Below are 19,287 nucleotides of genomic sequence, written 5' to 3'. Positions count from 1 at the left end.
ACCTGCATGCCGTTTGGCCTCCGCAATGTCGGCCAAAGCTTCCAACGATTCATGCACAAAATCCTTTTCGGTCTCGACTTCTGCGTCCCATATTTTGACGATCTTCTGATAGCATCAACCAGTGAAGAATAACACATTCAACATCTCACTAAGTTTTCAACCGATTGAAAAACCAGGGTCTTCAACTCAACCCATCAAAATGTGTACTCAGAAGAAATGAAGTTCCTTGGATACCTTATTACTTCGACCGATGTGAAGCCTCTTCCAGAGACGGTCCAGATTATTCGAGACTTCCCAAAACCCAAGACAGCCAATGAACTCCGACGCTTCCTGGCCATGCTTAACTTCTACAGATGTTTCCTCTCGCAAGCTGCCCACACGCAAGTACCATTACATGAGTTCCTCAAAGATTCCAAGAACAACAACAAACGACCTATTCCTTGGGCGGACTCAGATTTGGCCAACGCTGCTGCACTAACATGTCACTCTCCCGATCACAAGTTGTCACTTTCAGTTGACGCATCCGACGTTGCTCTAGGTGTTGTCTCCAGTCTCACACAAATTCTGGTTTACAGCCCTTGGTTTTTCTCTCGCTCGCCTGCCGAGCGTAACTGCTCTGCTCTACTCATGACAGAGTGCTTCTGAGTATCTATTCAACATTTTCGCCACTACCTGGAAGGCACCAACTTCATAATCTTCACAGACTACCGTTCCCTGGGGTATGCCTTTCAGAAGAATTCCTGCTCTCCTCACCAACTTCGACACCTGGACTTCATTGGCCAGTTCAGCACTACTGAACCAGATATGCACCTCGTCCATATTCCACTGCGGAACTTCTAACGAATTGGTACATGTTGGAATATGTGTGTATGTATAGTGAACCTTTCGTAAAGTTTGTTTCTGTGTAATGCTTGTTATGTGTAGTGCTGCCATCTGCAATCATTTTTTCAAACCATGAGTTTTTCTCAACTCATAGTTCGTGAAGTGTAATGAATGAATAATTGTAACGTTGTAGGCATGTTTCTCTCTGCGACGAGACTATTTAACAGGGCGATCAGCTCGCATTCACGTTTCAAAGTTGGGAACCGCAGAAAACCAACTTCAGCCGACCACCACTGCGGTGACGGTGGGGTTTGATCCCGGATCCTCGCGATGCCAGTCCGTCACTATAACTACTCGTCCACCACAGCGGCGGCCAGTTCAGCACTGACATCCGACACAGTTCTGGCTCCAGCAATGTAGTCGCTGACACAATGTCCCGCATCAATGAAATCAACCTCCAATGCCCGAACCGTATGGAACTTGCTACAGCTCAGGCAGAAGATAAAGAGCTTCGAAACTCGATGAAGAAGACAGACTCCCAGCTACAATGGAAATCACTGGAACTAGCACCCTCTACTCATGTTATTTGCGACACAAACACTGGAAGTGTTCACCCGTATGTGCCACATAATCTACGCCGTAAAATCTTCACATCCCTGCACAATCTGTCTCATCCCGTTATCCGTGCTTCAAAACGACTAATTCAGGAACGTCATCTGGCCTTCCATGCTGAAAGAGGTTGCAGAATGGACTATGTCGTGTGCTTAATGCCAAAAAATGTAAGGTAAACAAACACACTCGCAGTTCACCACAAATGTTTAATCTGCCCTCTGCAAGATTTCATCAAGTGCACATAGACCTGGTAGGTCCACTTGCACCATCAGATAGCTGCAAATAACGTGTGTTGACACATACATCAGATGGCCAGAAGTCTACCCAATTCCAGATATATCTGCTGACACAGTTGCTCGAACATTCGTCTCAGGATTTATGAGGTAGTACTGAGCCATGGCCAGTACTACCTGGGACATCAAAAAATAACACATATTTTCATTGCTCCCTACAGAGAGACGGAAATGTGAGAACAGCTTGTACAACTGCTGAGGTCACTGGTATGGGTATCGATGATTATTCGCAGAGCACCTCTCCGAAACATCGAGCAGCTGTTCTTCCCCAATCACACGGATTTCTGGAAACTACGGCTCACTAACGGGAACAGTGGTACCCAAGTTCAAGCAATAAACAAACAAACTTCTGGTTCCCTGGACAGGATGAATACACTATCGTGGACGAATGGCCCCGCAAGCAAGCAACATCTAGTGACAAAGTAACGTATAGCGAGGAGGAACAACAGAATCCAAGTTCTTGCAGTGAACAAAGCAAGAATTGGTTCCCTAGTCATGATGATGAATATTCTATCGGAGAAGAATGGTGCCGCAAACAAGTAACATTTAACGATAAAGTAGTATACAACGACAAATTATTCACTAGGTTGAATGATACTCTCACCAGTAGCCGAAGGTCATTATCCACCAAACCTCGAAGTGAGAGTCACCATACAAGGATGATGTCACTCTCCGCTACCATACGACGGATTTTTTGTTTTTTTTTTAACAACTGGCTGTTGCGAAGATATATTTTGGAAAGAGAGAAAATTCAACTGCCCTGCGGGGAATCGAACCCACGACCTTTCACTTTCCGGGTGAACGCACTAGACTACAGAGGCACCGAATCTCTCAATCTTTCCTTGGAGCTCGTGTACACTGAAAGGGACCGTACATGGACGGCCGGACCAGACTCAGGCCAAGCTCACAACTGCTGACGCTGCCACCAGATGGCAACTTATATAAGAATGACGTCACTCTCCGCTACCATACGACGGTTTTTTTTTTTAAACAACTGGCTGTTGCGAAGATATATTTTGGAAAGAGAGAAAATTCAACTGCCCTGCGGGGAATCGAACCCACGACCTTTCACTTTCCGGGTGAACGCACTAGACTACAGAGGCACCGAATCTCTCAATCTTTCCTTGGAGCTCGTGTACACTGAAAGGGACCGTACATGGACGGCCGGACCAGACTCAGGCCAAGCTCACAACTGCTGACGCTGCCACCAGATGGCAACTTATATAAGAATGACGTCACTCTCCGCTACCATACGACGGTTTTTTTTTTTAACAACTGGCTGTTGCGAAGATATATTTTGGAAAGAGAGAAAATTCAACTGCCCCTGCGGGGAATCGAACCCACGTCCTTTCACTTTCCGGGTGAACGCCCTAGACCAGTGTTTCTTAACCTTTTTTTTCTCGTGGCTCCCCTGTCTTACCCAGAGTTTTCAACTCTCATCTAGAAGCAAGACACTTTATACGTATTGAAATGATTTTTTTCAGTGAATTTATACTGAATGAAAATTTTGCAAAGAAAATTGGCCTCCAGACCACTAGCCCAGAATTTATTGATCTCCCCGCTAGTCCGAGTTCTATCAGGACCGTCTCAACATCATGGGGCCTCCACCTTAGGCAAAGTGATGCTATGGTAGTCCCATACTTTAGCTGAAAATAAACAGCCTACATATTTCCTACTTATTTTCAAAATGAATTGTACTATACAAAATATAAAGTGGGGTCACTTATGGGCATGACCCCTCACAAGAGTGGGACTGACAGAGCTACAGCCCGGGGCCTAATATGGTTTTCATCTTTTTTTTTTTTTGTTTCTCATACAATAAATTTCATATAGAGAAGGGGGGTCTGAAAAATTTAGCCGGTTACTTGAAAAAAACCTCATCCTAGGGAACTTGTTGCAAAATGTAGGCGGTGAGGCCTGGGTGGGTCAATGCCCTAAAGAAGGCCCTAGTTTTATGGGTGGTTTTGTTGGATTCTCTCTCTCACTATAAGTGTTAGTCACTAATATAAAATCTTTATTTCTCCACACCTTAATTTTTCTTCTCAGCTCTCCAAACCACTTGTCATGGCCCCTTTCTCCATTTTTTTCCGTGGCCTCCTTGAAGTATCCCAGTACCACAAGGGGGCCATATGGCCCCCGGTTGAGAACCACTGCCCTAGACCACTAGACTACAGAGGCACCGAATCTCTCAATCTTTCCTGGGGTGGGTTCGATTCCCCGCAGGGGCAGTTGAATTTTCTCTCTTTCCAAAATATATCTTCGCAACAGCCAGTTGTTAAAAAAAAAAAAACCGTCGTATGGTAGCGGAGAGTGACGTCATTCTTATATAAGTTGCCATCTGGTGGCAGCGTCAGCAGTTGTGAGCTTGGCCTGAGTCTGGTCCGGCCGTCCATGTACGGTCCCTTTCAGTGTACACGAGCTCCAAGGAAAGATTGAGAGATTCGGTGCCTCTGTAGTCTAGTGCGTTCACCCGGAAAGTGAAAGGTCGTGGGTTCGATTCCCCGCAGGGCAGTTGAATTTTCTCTCTTTCCAAAATATATCTTCGCAACAGCCAGTTGTTAAAAGAAAAAGAAAAAAAAACGTCGGAGAGTCACCATGCTAATAAGACTACGGCAAAAACAGCTAGCATGGCTAAACAAAAGCCACCAAAGAATCATCGATATCGTTATTATAGCGTAGATAAGGACAATGCTCTTAATTATCCCATAGAAAACAGTCGTTGCCACCGTATACGAAAATGCGTGAATTGTTTCATGAATAACATGGCGATGCACACTGATTACGACCCATACCACAAAATAAATGAACCTGCTTGCTTAAGTCACCACCAAGTTGAATATAACCGCATGAGGATGCGCTACGGTACTGAAAAAACATATAATGAGATACGCAATGCTAATTATAACCTAAATTATCATAATCCTTCAAATGTGCGAAAGGAAGGAGGTGGCTCTTTTCCGCGAAGAGGCAGTAAGTGCGTAGGAAGAAACATTAATGCTATACTCGAGAGTGAAGCTACTAACGGAGCAGACGAATGGCAGGAACAGAAAAATAATTTTTGTGGATCTACCAATGTAATGCCAGATCGTAGGCCGGTACAGACTAGATTCAGTCGCATTCAGAGAGAGGCACAGTGGCGTCATTCCAACCCACATGTTTCCACTGAAAATGAGCAGACGGGATGCAAGGCGGTGTAGCAACTGCTGGATGATAACATGGCACATCAGACGGCAATGGACATCAATCATAAGGTAATGGGCCTAAAATGCTCCTCACACCTGTTAGTGTGTGGTCGGCGTGGCCTGGTGGCCGGGAGCCGGAGGTGCTAAATGTGAAAAACAGTGTCTCTCATAAGACTTATAATACCAAGTGAAACACTTTTGATGGTACTAACGGAAATCAATATGATTCAAATAAATCTTGATCGAGCCAAGGCGGCCAGCTACTTACTCGAAGTAACAGCAAATGGTCAAAATATCGACATTATGATGATACAAGAACCATGGATTTGGCGCACGGAGCATGGCTATGAGCTAAAGGGTCTTCCGACAAGCTGGCCGCGGTGGGTATCGCACAATGGTAAAGCAGCAATTGTCATTAGGAATACCTGTATCCATGGGGCTTCTTTGGAAACCAAAGAAAATTCAGTGGAAATCCAATTACATGTGGATGGAGAAGAACTTGTCCTAATAAGTTCGTACTCATCCCCTTACAAGAACTTATACGAGGTCATACAAGAAATGGAGGAAATGATCACGTGAGAGAAGAACTCAAAACATAGAATTACTATATCTTCTGATTGGAACGGTCATAATAGTCTATGGGGTTGTGATGATAATAATGAAAGAGGTCAGATGATACTAGATCTCATTCTGGCGAAAGATTTAATTTTGTTGAACGCCGATAATAAGACACCCACATATGGCCACACAGGAAGCTATGGATGGCCCGACTTAACCCTGACTAACTCTCCAGTGCTGGCACAAAATATAGAGTGGTACGTAGGGGAGGAGACGACACAGAGTAGTCATTCTTATATCCATATGTCTATAAAAACGACAACCATGACTACGACAAGAAAAAATTATCGCACCACCGAAAGAAGGCTCCAAAACTTTACAGGATATCTTAAAAATTGCATTCCAGCCCAAATAGCTAATATTAAGAGATGTTATACTTCATAAGACCAGGAGAAAGCGACGGAATCCTTGTTCCAAGTACTGACGACGGCAAGTGACCGGACACTTCTTGCAGCCGAGACCAATGACAGAGTCAATGACAAAAAGAACCAGTCGAAATGGTGGAACAAAGAGTTAGAAATCGAAAGGAAACATTCAAGCGGTGTCATCCAAGGATCTGTGTTGGGTCCTATTCTATTCACCTTGTTCACTAATGACATAGCTCAAGTCGTCTCTCCCATACCCATTTTACAATTTGCAGATGATATAAAGCTATTCTCAACGACGGACAACGCAATGGGTCTCGAGACTGCCTGCTTTCGTCTCTTCCGTTGGAGCAGCCAGAACAATCTTACTATTTCTATCGTGGCTATTCCGTTCAAGAGTGGCTCTATGCATCTAGGCAGACCCACCGACCCCGTATGTTATCAGATGGGTCCTGAAGTTTTACAACACTTGACCACATGCTCCGATCTGGGTATTTCGTTATCCGGATCTCTCGACTTCACTGATCATTATCGTAATATGGTATGCAGGGCCAATAGTCGCATATATGATACGTACGGCTAACAGCAAGTGCGATATGCATACCCTGTCTTTCGCTTTTTGCACATATGTCCGACCGATTCTAGAATACTACTCGCAGGTGTGGTGTCCATACAAAATTAAAGACATATTACTCATCGAGAGTCCCCAAAGGGCTTTTACTAAATGTCTTCCAAGTATTAGTGGAAGATCATACCAAGAGAGACTCGAGATACTTGGCCTTCACTCCTTGGAGTAGAGGAGGGCTCGATCTGACCTACTTATGTGCTATAAACTGGTACACAATATGGTATATTTACCTTCCGATAATCATTTTTTCGAAGTCTTGAGCAGACGACCTAACCTCCGTAGACATAGTCTTCAACTGAAAATTCCAGTGGCCAGAGGCGACCGCTACTTCTATGGCTTCAGATGCCGTTCGGCTAAACTGTGGAACAATCTGCCTCACGACCTCGTTTCTGCCCCCTATGCTGGATTCGTCTCTTCCTTGGACGACTTTAACTTTACTCCTTATATGAAGTGTTTTTCCATTTGATTTATGGTTTTTTTTATGTTTCCTGTTTGATTCCAATGTAAGTGCATCTGCCTACTGGGTTGTGTGATAAATAAATATAAATTCAAAAGCCTTGAAGAGGCGCTTTTAGAAGGCCTCAGAAGAGGACAAACCCAGGTTGCCGGCGATGTTTTGTAAACACCGGGAGATGTATACAAACATGATATGTAAAACTAAGATTGCGTCTTGGAGAAAGTCATGTGAAGATGCAACGGTGGTTTACGGCACCAACTATCGAGCAACAATGAAAAGTAAATCTTTTCCCAAGTCATGATGGAGAAGACAGATAACGAGACAATCCTAGAAGCCTCCACCCGACAACTTCAAACAATATATCTAAATGTCCCAGTCTTTTCAACCCAATCCACACAAGATTCTCACCAGGTTAGCAGCATATCCTGACTCTCCGACATATCGTGACAGACCAATTTCCAAATCAGAGATCAGAAGGATTATAGACAATTTAGAGAATAACAAGGCGCCTGGATTGGATAGGGTGAATAATCGAATGGCCAAGGCAATCAACAGATCCTTTCCAGATCTACTACACACTTTATTCAACAAGTGCTCCTCAATCGAATGTTTCCCAAGTCATTTTAAAATCGGAAAGCTCCTCTTATTTCCTAAAAGAGGCCGTAACCCCAATGACTTGAGGTCATATAGGCCAATATATTTACTCTCCTCTGTTGGTAAAATATTGGAGCGAATTATAGTTCAGCGCATCATGTATTACACGGAAAGGGTTGACTGGTGGCACATTCATCAGTATGGTTTCCGATAAGGCAAATCAGCTGAGATGGCTTTAGAAGTTATGATGGTAGAAATTAAGTCTCAGCGAGACAAAGTAAACGATGTAGCCGTTATATCTCTGGACATTGAAAGTGCCTTTGATAACATAAGGTACGAATCTATCCTTCGCCAAAACATGGAAATGCCTGTACCTCCACAGCTCAAGGCAATTTTGTGTGACATTCTGCACGATCGACAAGCTGCGATTGTCTGACGCGGGATCGACTACTAAATATCTGCAAAAGGGAGCACCACAAGGGTCGTGCTCGGGTTCTCTTTTATGGAATCTAGTTCTCGATGAGCTGTTGAAAATAGAGTGGCCAGCCAATATCCGTGTCCAGGCCTTTGCCTATGATATATTTGTTATTGCGTCTCACCCGACGATCAAAGGAACTGCAGAGCTAGCGGAAAAAGCGCTCCAATCCATCACATATTGGTTATCATTCCATAGCCTTTGCCTGTCGGCGAGCAAAACGAGATTTCTCTGGATCTCAAAGAAGCGTCCCCCATCGATTTGGATGATGGGAAAGACAATAAAAAAAAACTGGAGAAACCGCGAGACACCCAGGCTCTGTCGCAAGAAGCAACGTAAGCACTTCGGCCCCCCCCCCAGGGGGGGGGGACAGGGCATCTCCGGTAAAACCAAAATTTATTGATGCGTCAAAGATTACATATAGTAGGAAATCAAAAATTATGTAAATCGAAGAATCAAATTAATCAAGTTAAAGTAAAGTGCAACGGGCACGGATAATAAATAATCATAGAAAGTTGTATAAAATCGTATCGCAAAAGACGCAATCAGAAAGCATCAGGCGCATCTTCTGAAGAGCACCTGACGGCCGGACCACAGTGGGACTGACACGGGCTCCGAGGAGATCCCTCTACTTGACTGTGGTTGAGCCTATGATATCTTATGGAGCTTCAATATGACATTCTCCCAAGGTCCAGATGTTCAGACGGCTCTATTCTATACAAAGACCCTTCCTTCTTTATATCTCTGGTGCATATAGGACTACACCTACGAATGCTCTTCAGGTGATCTTTATTTATCCGCCATTATCCCTCAAGATAGAACTCCTGGCAATAGTCACACGTCTTCTAAAGCTTCACAAGTCATGTCCATTGTTAGAGGAAACATTAGTCCCGGACGCCTTCGAGCAAAGAACTATAGGCTAGACCTCGCATCCTGCAGAATCTCTGCAAGCCAATCAAGTACTCCTAGACTCTTCGGAGGATGATACACCTGAGGAGAAATCTGTCGTATATTACACGGGTGGCTCTAAACTGGAACCAGGTACAGGAGCTGCCTGTATAAAAACCGTGGGAACGGAGATCGTGGATAAATGGGCTGCTAAACTAAAAGAAAATAATTCAGTATACCAAGCTGAGATGCTCGCTATATTTACAGCAGCTCTGGATGCAGCTACAAACAGGAGGCAGACTGTAATAAGATCGGATAGCCGTTCAAGTTTTGAGGCCATTCTAAACCCGCTCTCTGAAAAACAATGGCGAGAAAGATCAGGAGTATACTTGTATCTCACCCATCAATACGCATCTCCTGGGTAAAAGCCCACAACGGCCAGTGGGGAAACGAGCTTGCGGATGCGGCGGCCAAAGAAGCGACCAATACCGGAGTCTTTTACGACGAACTCTTATATCCATCTTCTCACGCAAAATCACTCCTCTGGAGGGACATGATAGCAAATTGGCAATTGCATTGGGATATGTCGGAGGCGTCAGGAAGATCAACTCATGAAGTTATAAAGAAAGTAGATACTAGGAGCAGGGGCTGGTCACGAGAGCTCATCTTATTTGTCACCGGTCATGGGCCTTTCCCGGCAACCTTACATCGCTTTAACCGACTGACGGTCCTGCACGTATATGTACGCGTGAAGTTGATGCCTTCCAAACGGTCCAGGCCGTATTTTTACGTGTGAACTTTTCGACTTCCAAATGGTCCTGGCCGTAAATATACTGCCTTGCTTTCCCCCCATAAAGAATCACTAAGCTGACTTAGCACACGCCCCTCTAATTTCTCCACAAAATGACCATTGTACTCGCAACCGCGCTGGGCGTTGAAAACGACAAAATGGATTCTGCCTCTCTTGGCAAAAAAATTTACTGAAATTTATTCTGAAAATGGAATTTTCAGAAGATCATTCATGATAGAATAAAACTATAGATGATGCCTTCCCCCCCAACCTCAACCGCGTGCAACCGCGCCGTAGTCAGGTCCCAGAGAGTAGCAGGTGGGACTGGTGCCAGGGTCGTCTTAAGAATATTATGGGCCCCCCGGGCCAAGTGGTTTTTAGGAGGCCCTGCATGGTAAATCCTTGAAAATTTCAATCGCATCTCATTTTTGGGAGGCCCCTCTTCTCTTGAGGCACCCGGGCCGTGCTCGGGTGGGCCCATGCGTTAAGACGGCACTGACTGATGCCCCGAACTCCGGGCCAGACAGGAGCGCAAATGTTAACCCTTCATCTCTCCTTCAATATTAAAAGGGGGTGCCAAAATGCGTGCTTGCCCCGGCTGATCACGCATGTCGTTGTGGCCCTGTTCATCAGTATGTATGTTGCGAGGTTTAAGGTACATACAGGGCCGCAGCTGGATACTTTTTTTAACTGGAGCTAGCAAGCTTTTGGCGTCCCCGTATAAGGAAAGGTTAGAAGGAGTGGTGTTAAAGGGGCAATTCGGCGCCCCCTCTAGTTCAGCACTCGATACAGTGGACCCGCTCTCCCTAGTTGCTTCTTTGTGTGTGTATGTAAATTAAAAACTGCTTGAAAAGAACGGTAGGTGTGAAAATTGTTTTAGTGCACTCTTCGATATTACCCGCATACAACGTTTTGTCTAAATCAGCGGTTCTCAATCTTTTTTGACCCACGGAGCCCTTTCCAGTATATAATTTCTATGGCGGAGCCCCGTAAGCCCATTTTTTATTTATTCATCAAAGTTACTGATTTATTTTTATTCAAAAATATTAATAATTATTTTTTTCAAATTTACTGGTTCTTTTTTTATTTTCCTCGAGGGCCGCGGAGCCCTTGGGAGTTCACACGGAGCACCAGTTGAGAACCGCTGGCCTAGATGGGTTTTTTTCATTTCAAAAACAACAGATAGACAGCCACATTCATATACGATACAAAAATAAATACCAAAAAGACAGAATAATGAAAGCAAAACACACAATGCAGCTCTTAGGGACATATTTCCTCCCCGGTTCATACTTAGGCTTTTAATAAATGTTTCAAAAGTTTGATATGGAGAATTTGCAAATATAAAAATATATTCCTTCAGATGTCTGATTATTTTTATTTCTAATTTTTCATGAATTTATTATAAATGGTTGGGCCCCGTGGTAATTTGTCCTCTTTTGGATGAGGTAACTAATTGGTTTTTTGCTAAAACGTTATAATCGGGATCCACTGCATTTCATTCAAGTGTTCTAAAATATACTTCTCGGTTTTAGCGTAATCACGTTAGTTTATGAATGTCATTATAACCGAGTTTTAATGTATGCTCATGTAGGAAAGCAAAAAAATTTCACTAGTTAGAAAAATTTAATTTTTTCTTCATTGGTTTTTTTTATTGTTATCATTGCAAAAGCGCCAAACAAAGAATTAGTTTCCGTCGCATGGAACTTCACTATACAGTTCCTCGAATTTGTCTTCTCCTCTCATTTTTTTATGGCAGCCTGAGAAGGAGAGCAATTCCTTTGTCCAGTGCATCCGAAATCCCATCACCCTCCTTGTCAAACCACTTAATAGACAATGGAAGACAGCAACCGCAGGTCCAGCCGAACCGTCATCAGGGTGTTCAAACCTTTCAAATACATGATGGCAGCTTTCCGGTTACCCCAACCGTCCCAAAAAATGTGGATTTTCTCGGTTGAAAAAACCGCGCTCAGCGGTTGCAGTTGTATCTGTGCGTTGACAGAATAAAACTATAGATGATGCCTTCCCCCCCAACCTCAACCGCGTGCAACCGCGCCGTAGTCAGGTCCCAGCCTTAGATTTGATTGTTGACGCATGCCGGGCTGCGCACAAAAGCGAAGAATTAATTCGTGTTGTATTTAACTTTTGTTGTAGGCGTTTGTATTGAGGCGTGTGCGTGTTGTTCCCACAATTTTCTACGTCAACTTTTCTACCAAGCACCTACTACTCACGTGATTTGCGGTATGGATCAGCGGCTAAAAACTAGATCTGTACGGAAGCGGACTGAAACATCAAAATGAAATACCGTGCACCTGTAAACGTAAAAACGTACTTCGAATCTTCCAAAAGTGATTCCGAAGCTACCGAAACCTCCTACTAAATTAGGTATCGTATTGCGAGACGAGGAAAAAATCACACTATTGGTGAAAAGATGCTGTCAGATGCATGTTTGCAGAGGAAAGTGCTCTTATAATGAGTTTAATTTCTCTGTCAAATAATACGGTGTCTCGAAAAATAAAGGATGTGCTAGACGATGTTGAGAGCACAGCCATAAGTCATGTCAAAGGTTGTGAATTTTTTTCCCATCCAAGTCGACGAAAGTACCGACGTTGCGCAATATTCTGCGCTACTTGTAATTGCTAAGTACTTGAAAGAGAATTCGAAGTAAATCTTTTTATTTGTCACCCATTGAAGGGATCGTACGACTGTTAAAGACTTATTTGAAGCAATTAATCCTTGAAAAAAGAATTTAATGGTCAAAATGCATTGGGCTCACAACAGATGGAAGAAAATCCACGGAAGGTTGCTACTCAGGTTGTCATGGCAGAAGTCACTCACAAAATGAAATGGACTCGCTACTATATTCACAGACAGATCCCTGCATCGAAACCGTTGTCTCCAAATTTGCGAAGGGATTTTTGATGAAGCGGTCAAGGTTGTTAACTTTTTCAAGGTGAATCCTACCAACTACAGGTTGTTTAAATTGTTATGTGAAAGCATGAACATCCTTCACAACGCTTTGCTTTTGCACACCGAAGTTAGGTGGTTGTCCCGGGGTTAAGTCCTGACGTTGCTGTTCGAACTTCGGCACGAGGTAGCCCTTTTTTGGGAAGTGTTTGAAACACCTTCACGACTTCTTGTCAGAAGCTGAGCTAAATTTAACAGTCGGCCACTTGGAAGGATTAAAATCCTCGTTTGAAAAATATTTTTCAGAGCCGGAAATGGTGATCGTTGGATATCTAATCGTTTCAAAGAAGAGTATTTTGAACCGGCTTCATTGTTGATTCCAAAAGAGGAGAAATTGCTAGAGCTCGCATCACATACCACTCTGAAGATCCTCTTCAATGACGGAATGGTGAACCTAGTCAGTTTTTGGGCTTGCCGCGGTGAGAATACGTTGAATTTTCTAGAAAAGCCATAATGTTTTTGTTGCCGCCTGTTAGCACGGAGCTTGTTGAACAGGCGTTTTCTTCGTATACTAAAGCAAATTGAATGCAGCTCCGGATTTGAGTTTGCAGTTATCCTCTTTTGAGCCTAATTTTTCAAAACTTTGTAATTCAATTTACAATCCCAAGCATCACATTAGTTTTTTTCCAAGTCTTTGTGTTAATTTGTTTGCTTACTTGAAATTTTTTTTTATTTTTCAAGCTAAATAATGAATTTATTTAATTTAATTCAATATGTACCTTTTTTTCGAAGGTTTACGAAAACTGTAACGGGTGAAAAAGATTGGAGGGGGGGGGGCGGGTACGCGGAAAGGAACCGAGCCAGTTGTGGGTACGCGGACTGAAAAAGGTTGGGAACCACTGTCCTAGACGGAGTCGCACCAAAAAACTGCCCATTTTTTGGTGCAACGATTATGCTGAACACGATTCACAATAAGAAGTGTTTTTAGCTAATACGTACCGGTACGTATTTGCTAGTTACAATGTCTATTTTTGCTATTTTACAATTCTTATTCAGTTTCGATTGGACATTTTGTTATTGCAGTATTAGGTTACAATCATCTTCAAAATAATTTGTTACCTGCGGGTTCTTCGAGAATCCAACGGCTAAATAGTTACTTTCGCCCTTTGTACTTCCACCGAGAACAAATTCTACGGAAGAACCGTTGATGATGTTGTAAGTCAGGATGTAATCACAGCTGTCTTCGTGGCACGATTCGCTCACCTCCGAGTATAGGACACAGGATTTTGCTTTCCCACACTTTCCGAGATTCACAGCTGCAAAATCAAAGCGATCATTCTAAAAACTATTACTCTGAAAAATCTAGAATGAGTACACAATTTTTTGTTGTGCAATGGCCAGTTCTTTTAACGAGTGCAGGTGTTTTTTCAGTAAGCTTTTATCTAGTGCAGAGGTTCTCGACCGGCGTCTTAAGAGCATCATGGGCCTTCGGGCAAAGTGGGTTTCCTGAGGCCCTACCTGGTAAATTCTAGAAAAGTTTTACCAGGTCTAATTTTTGTGAGGCCCCTTTTCTCTTGAGGCCCCCGGGCCGTGCCCGAGTGGGCCCATGCGTTAAGACGGCACTGTTCTGCGGAGCCCTTGGGGGCTTCGTGCGAACTTCCAGGGGTTCCGCGGTCACTCGAGGAAAATAAAACAAACCCTGAAAAATTCGAAAAAAAAAAATTATAAATATTTTCGAATAATAAAAATAAATCAGTAACTTTGATGCAATAAATAAAAATATGCCTACGGGGCTCCGCCATAGAAATCATATACCAAAAAGGGCTCCGCGAGTCAAAAAAAGGTTGAAAACCGCTGATCTAGTGCATATTAACCCTTCGTCGGTCGCAATACGTTGACCGCCGAGTTTAAACGCAATGTGTTTGATGGGAGCACATTCTGAAAACATACTAAGCACCATAGGCGTAAACTTGTATCCGGCCCATGGGCCCCAGTCCCCCCCCCCCAAACATTTCTGAAGTTCCGGCTCGGCCCCCTCACAAATTTGGGTGGATATGTTTATCAAACTTGGCTCAAATTTTTTTTTCTAAATAGTAGCTAGTAGAAACCAAAGCGCTTGAGACAGATGAGCTCTTCAAGCGCTGTGGTTGAAACAATCTGCTTGAAATTCTGTTTTATTGCTTTTTTCTTGGAATCTCAATCCACTGCAGTTCTTTGAAAATCTTGTTCTGTGACAACGATAACCTCTCAAACTCAAGAGCATCTCTTCCTCTTTTATTGTGTCACGCAGGGTTTCTATATATGTATTTTAGAAATCTTGAGTGTGACTGTCGGGGAAGGGAACATGCTCTATATATTTTTTTAGAAACCTTGGGTTTTCTGAATACAAGCACCATTTTCTAATTAGAACGTCGGGAGTGTACCCGTATGTGGGAAATGTGTCACCTGGAGGGCATCCGTCAATACAAGGGTCCCTGCTGTCTCCCGGAAATGAAAACTACATTCTTTTTATTGGCGCCGCCGGTCGGGGCTTTGGTAAAAGCTGTTGTGCTCAGTGGATGACCATAAAATAATCAGAGAAACAGGAACACCGACAAAAAACAGTTCCATAGCATCCCTAGCCGATCTATAATTGGAATATATAGAAATCAGTGTATAGAAGAAATGTGCTATAGGCGGGGTCTGGTCTTGTGCTTCTGCTTACTGTAAAAAATAAGAAAAGCTCTGCTTGGAGCCTCTTGAAATAAAAAGCAGCAAAAAAAAAAAAAAAAATAGAAAACCTTGAGAAAAACCCGCTAATGTTGAGATTAGCAGTTCCACAGTATTTTATGGTTTGTGTGTACTACATTATTTATTTCAGCCTGCCAGGCTTTCCACAAGCCTTTGAAATAGGCCTGAGGGCAGAACTCCGCAAATTTTTTCGCATTCCGCATTCGGTTGTGCGTATACAGTATAACCTTCCGTTAGTCTAACACAGTGTTTCCCAAACTTATTTAGCCCATCGCCCCCTTTTCAAAAACAAAATTTCTCACCGCCCCCCTGGAAGAGATGTTAAAAACCCACATTAAAAAGTTGAAAGATGCAGTGACAAATTTTCGATTTTTTTTGCATCATTGTTTTCCTGAAACATTTCTAGTTGAAAAAGGGTTAAAAATTCTAAAATAATTACAATTAATAAAGTTACAGTAAACTTCATCGCAAAACAAAAAAATTAAATTTGTGAATTATAAACATATGCATATAGCACAAACCATATGCATTTTGTTGCATTTATTCTGGTCAAAGTAATATTCTCAATCACACAAAAAATATTCATTAATGTTAAAATTATTTAAAAAAACAGACGCAAAACTACAATTGTGAATTAGTTTCAATAAAAATAATTTTATTATTAATAGATGTTTTCTAAGTGTGATGATTGTCACTTGGTTTTACTAAGCAGCGTTCTCAAATCCTCACAATTGAATATCTGTAGGTGATTTCGATTTTTGTCGAAAGATTTGTGACTGCATTGAAACGTCTCGCACATGAAAAATGTTTAGCTATATTAGAACTTCTCAATAACGGACACTGACGGCAGGGCCGTCCTGAGAGCATCATGGAACCCCCCCCCCCCCCACGGCCAAGTGATTTTTCTGAGGCCCTACCTGGAAACGTCTCAAAAAATTCAACTACTTACTCACGGGACCGAAAATTTTCGCCGCTAACGAGGAGTGTCCGTTAATGAATAGTAAAAAAAAATCAGTCTCATATCGAAAGTCCCGTTGACGTAATTCAAAATAGTATTTGGTAACTGGAGGTGTCCGCTAAAACCGGGGAGTGTCCGTTATGGCCGCTGTGGGTGGTCGAGTGGTCATAGTGACGGACTCGCGTTGCGAGGTCCCAGGTTCGAACCCCACCGTCACCACAGTGGTGGTCGGCTGAAGTTGGTTTTCTGTGGTTCCCAAATTCAAGGCGCGAATGCGCGAGCCAATCTCCTCTTAAAAAAGTTTCACCACAGAGAGCAACAGACCTACAGACATGCACAAATTCAATCATAACACATCACTCACTTCACTTCTGAAATATAGATGGTGGCACTGAATAATCAAACACAACACTACATACGCATTCAGACTGTTAGGTACATACAGTTACACTTCCGGCACAATTCACTAGGCAGTAAATCGCCCATAAATGGTGATAGACCTGAGTTGTGATCGGTTTGAAAGAAATAAAGTGTCCGTTATGGGAAGCTCCACTGTATATCCCCATAAATTCCAGGTACAGTATTTGCTTTTGTAGCCAGAAAAATTAATAGCCATCTTCAAATTTGAACGTCAGACCGTCTTTTAATGCTATTTCTGTCAATTTTTCTTGTAAATGTGATAATTGTTATTGTGATAATTGGAGATTGAAAAGAAAAGTATCGAAAATTGTTATTTTCATTCAGTACAGATTATTTATTTCATTTCAAGGAAGTGCGGGTCTCCAAAGTGGTTCCCAGCAACAGTACAGAAACTGCCCGCAGTATTGCGAAACCAACAGCTTCGGTTCAGAGGCCCGATGTGAGTGGTAGCAACCATGTGGAAAGTGAACCCACAAATACAGTGAATAATGACATCAATATGAACTCTAACAGAATAATTTTCCCGATTCAACAACTGATTTCAATTACGAAGGATTGCTTTTTGAAAATCTTCAAAGCTGCTACAAATGAAGAGAAGATAGAAATCTTCTTCAACTGTTTTCTAACAGCTGCTGAACATTTATTCGCTTCAACGCTCACAAATGTCTAGTACAACAAATATTGTGTTGCATAACATGAAGATCATGGCTTGGAATGCCCAAAGCCTGGTCTCGAGCATGACTGAGTTCAGAGACATCCTTGACACTGAGGGTGTTCACTTAGCACTGGTGGGAGAGACGTGGCTCCGTCCTTATCACACTGCAAAAGTGGCAAATTACGACTGTATCAGACAGGATAGAAGTTTTGGTCCTGGGGGAGGAGTAGCTATCTATGTGAAACGACATATAAATTATGATATTATTCAGCTACCTCCCTCATTACAATGTGAGGTAATAGCCATAGAGATTTTTGTAAACAATCAAAAAATTAGGATAGGAGTGTGCTATAAACCTCCGAGAAACACAATAGACATTCCACTCTTTAACGAGTTTTTCAACTGTCAATATCCCGTTATCATGTGTGACGACATGAATGCAAAATCCTTTCTGTGAAACTCATACTCTACAAACACTCAATGTAGAGTGCTCGAAAATTTTTTATCAGGAAGAGTATACAACCTTATGCGCCATACACACCTACTCATTTTCCTGACCAGGCTGGCCAGACACCTGATATTCTTGATATAGCGCTTGCTAAGAACCTTACATTTGCAATGTCGGTTCATGTTCAACCAGTCACAGACTCTGATCACAACCCTATATTTCTGGTAGCGGATTTCAATATCCCTTTTATATGTAAACCCAAGAAAATTGTGATATGGCCATTATTTAAGCGAAAGCTGGCTAGAGTCACCTTGCCTTCCTCCACGGGTAGCAATATTGACCAAATTGAATCTGAACTATTGTTTCTCACAGAAACCATTACTAATACTGCAAAGGAATCCACCCGAGATGCTCCGACTAATAATCCACTGGGCATTACCCGCTGGATTAAGGAACGCATCAAATTAAAAAATAAATTTAGGAGGAAATGGCAACGTACGTTAAATCCGTATTACCAAGATAGATACAGATCTTTAAAAAGAGATGTATCTAGAGAGATCAGAGAATTTATGAGCGAACATTACTTAAGTTTTTTGCGAGAGGCAAACTGTGCTGATGGCACTGTCACGGTGGGAAAAGTAGGACACTTTCCCCCCCTTTGACAAAGAAGTCTGACATAATTTTAACCTAGAATAGTCATGTCAAATAAGTGAAATTTGCTAAATGTAGATTTAATTGTGTTTGTCGTGTGGAAAATAATTATTGAGCTTCTGTCTTCATTTTAATGTGGAAGGCTGAGCTGAATCTCATGGTTGTCTAGTTCCTTTCCTCTTGTGTTATCATTCCGTCTGATATTCATAAAATGCCCGAGATCTGAACCACAGATCGTTTGTATAGAGTGGACACACACTCTTTATGCATCACACTGTATGTGTTTGTCGGAAAATCCTAAATATTAAATGCTTTGACATCTCAATCATTTGAGCTCAATACCAAATTCCTTGAATTTTTCTGATTCTTCCTGTAAAATTTTGAGAAATTCCGAGTTAAATTGAACGAGAAAATGTGTGTTCTTTTGAATAATATATTCTTTCTTTTGTGAGAGAGACACACCTAATGATCCACTGATAATCAAAGATATTATCGCCATCTTGATGAGTCAGTTTTTCTGGTTCCCACACGAACGCGTTCGGTACGTGTAAAGGAAAGATAAGATTCCTTTTCTTTTTTTTTCTTTCTCTCTCACTTGTTCGTAATCTGTTGTATATATTTTTTTAAAATGCTTGAAAAGCCGATTTTTCGCCTTTTGCATATTCTGAGTCGATGGGTTTTTTTTTTAATAAGGGAAGCAAACATTTTTGTTAATCAAGAGTTAAATAATTTTGAGACCGTGTGAGTATTTCAATTTTAAAAATATATATATATATATTTTCTTTTTCTCTCCA

At 42.2% G+C, this 19,287-nt stretch overlaps 1 protein-coding gene across 1 annotated transcript in view; it reads right to left on the bottom strand.

Annotated features, from left to right (window-relative positions):
* The window catches only part of LOC149088352 (ferric reductase 1-like), a 282,687-nt gene that overhangs the window by 85,136 nt on the left and 178,264 nt on the right, over positions 1–19,287 (bottom strand). The window contains exon 4 of the mRNA XM_089252900.1: positions 13,751–13,947. Within this exon, the coding sequence (XP_089109026.1) occupies positions 13,751–13,947 (197 nt within the window). The remainder of the gene's footprint in view (positions 1–13,750; positions 13,948–19,287) is intronic.

The sequence above is a fragment of the Pholcus phalangioides genome, unplaced genomic scaffold (assembly GCF_987345545.1).
Source record: "Pholcus phalangioides strain wild (caught in Gottingen) unplaced genomic scaffold, Ppha-v1.0 ptg000003l_1, whole genome shotgun sequence".
NCBI classification, from domain to species: domain Eukaryota; kingdom Metazoa; phylum Arthropoda; class Arachnida; order Araneae; family Pholcidae; genus Pholcus; species Pholcus phalangioides.
This window is presented reverse-complemented; position numbering and strand designations above follow the sequence as displayed.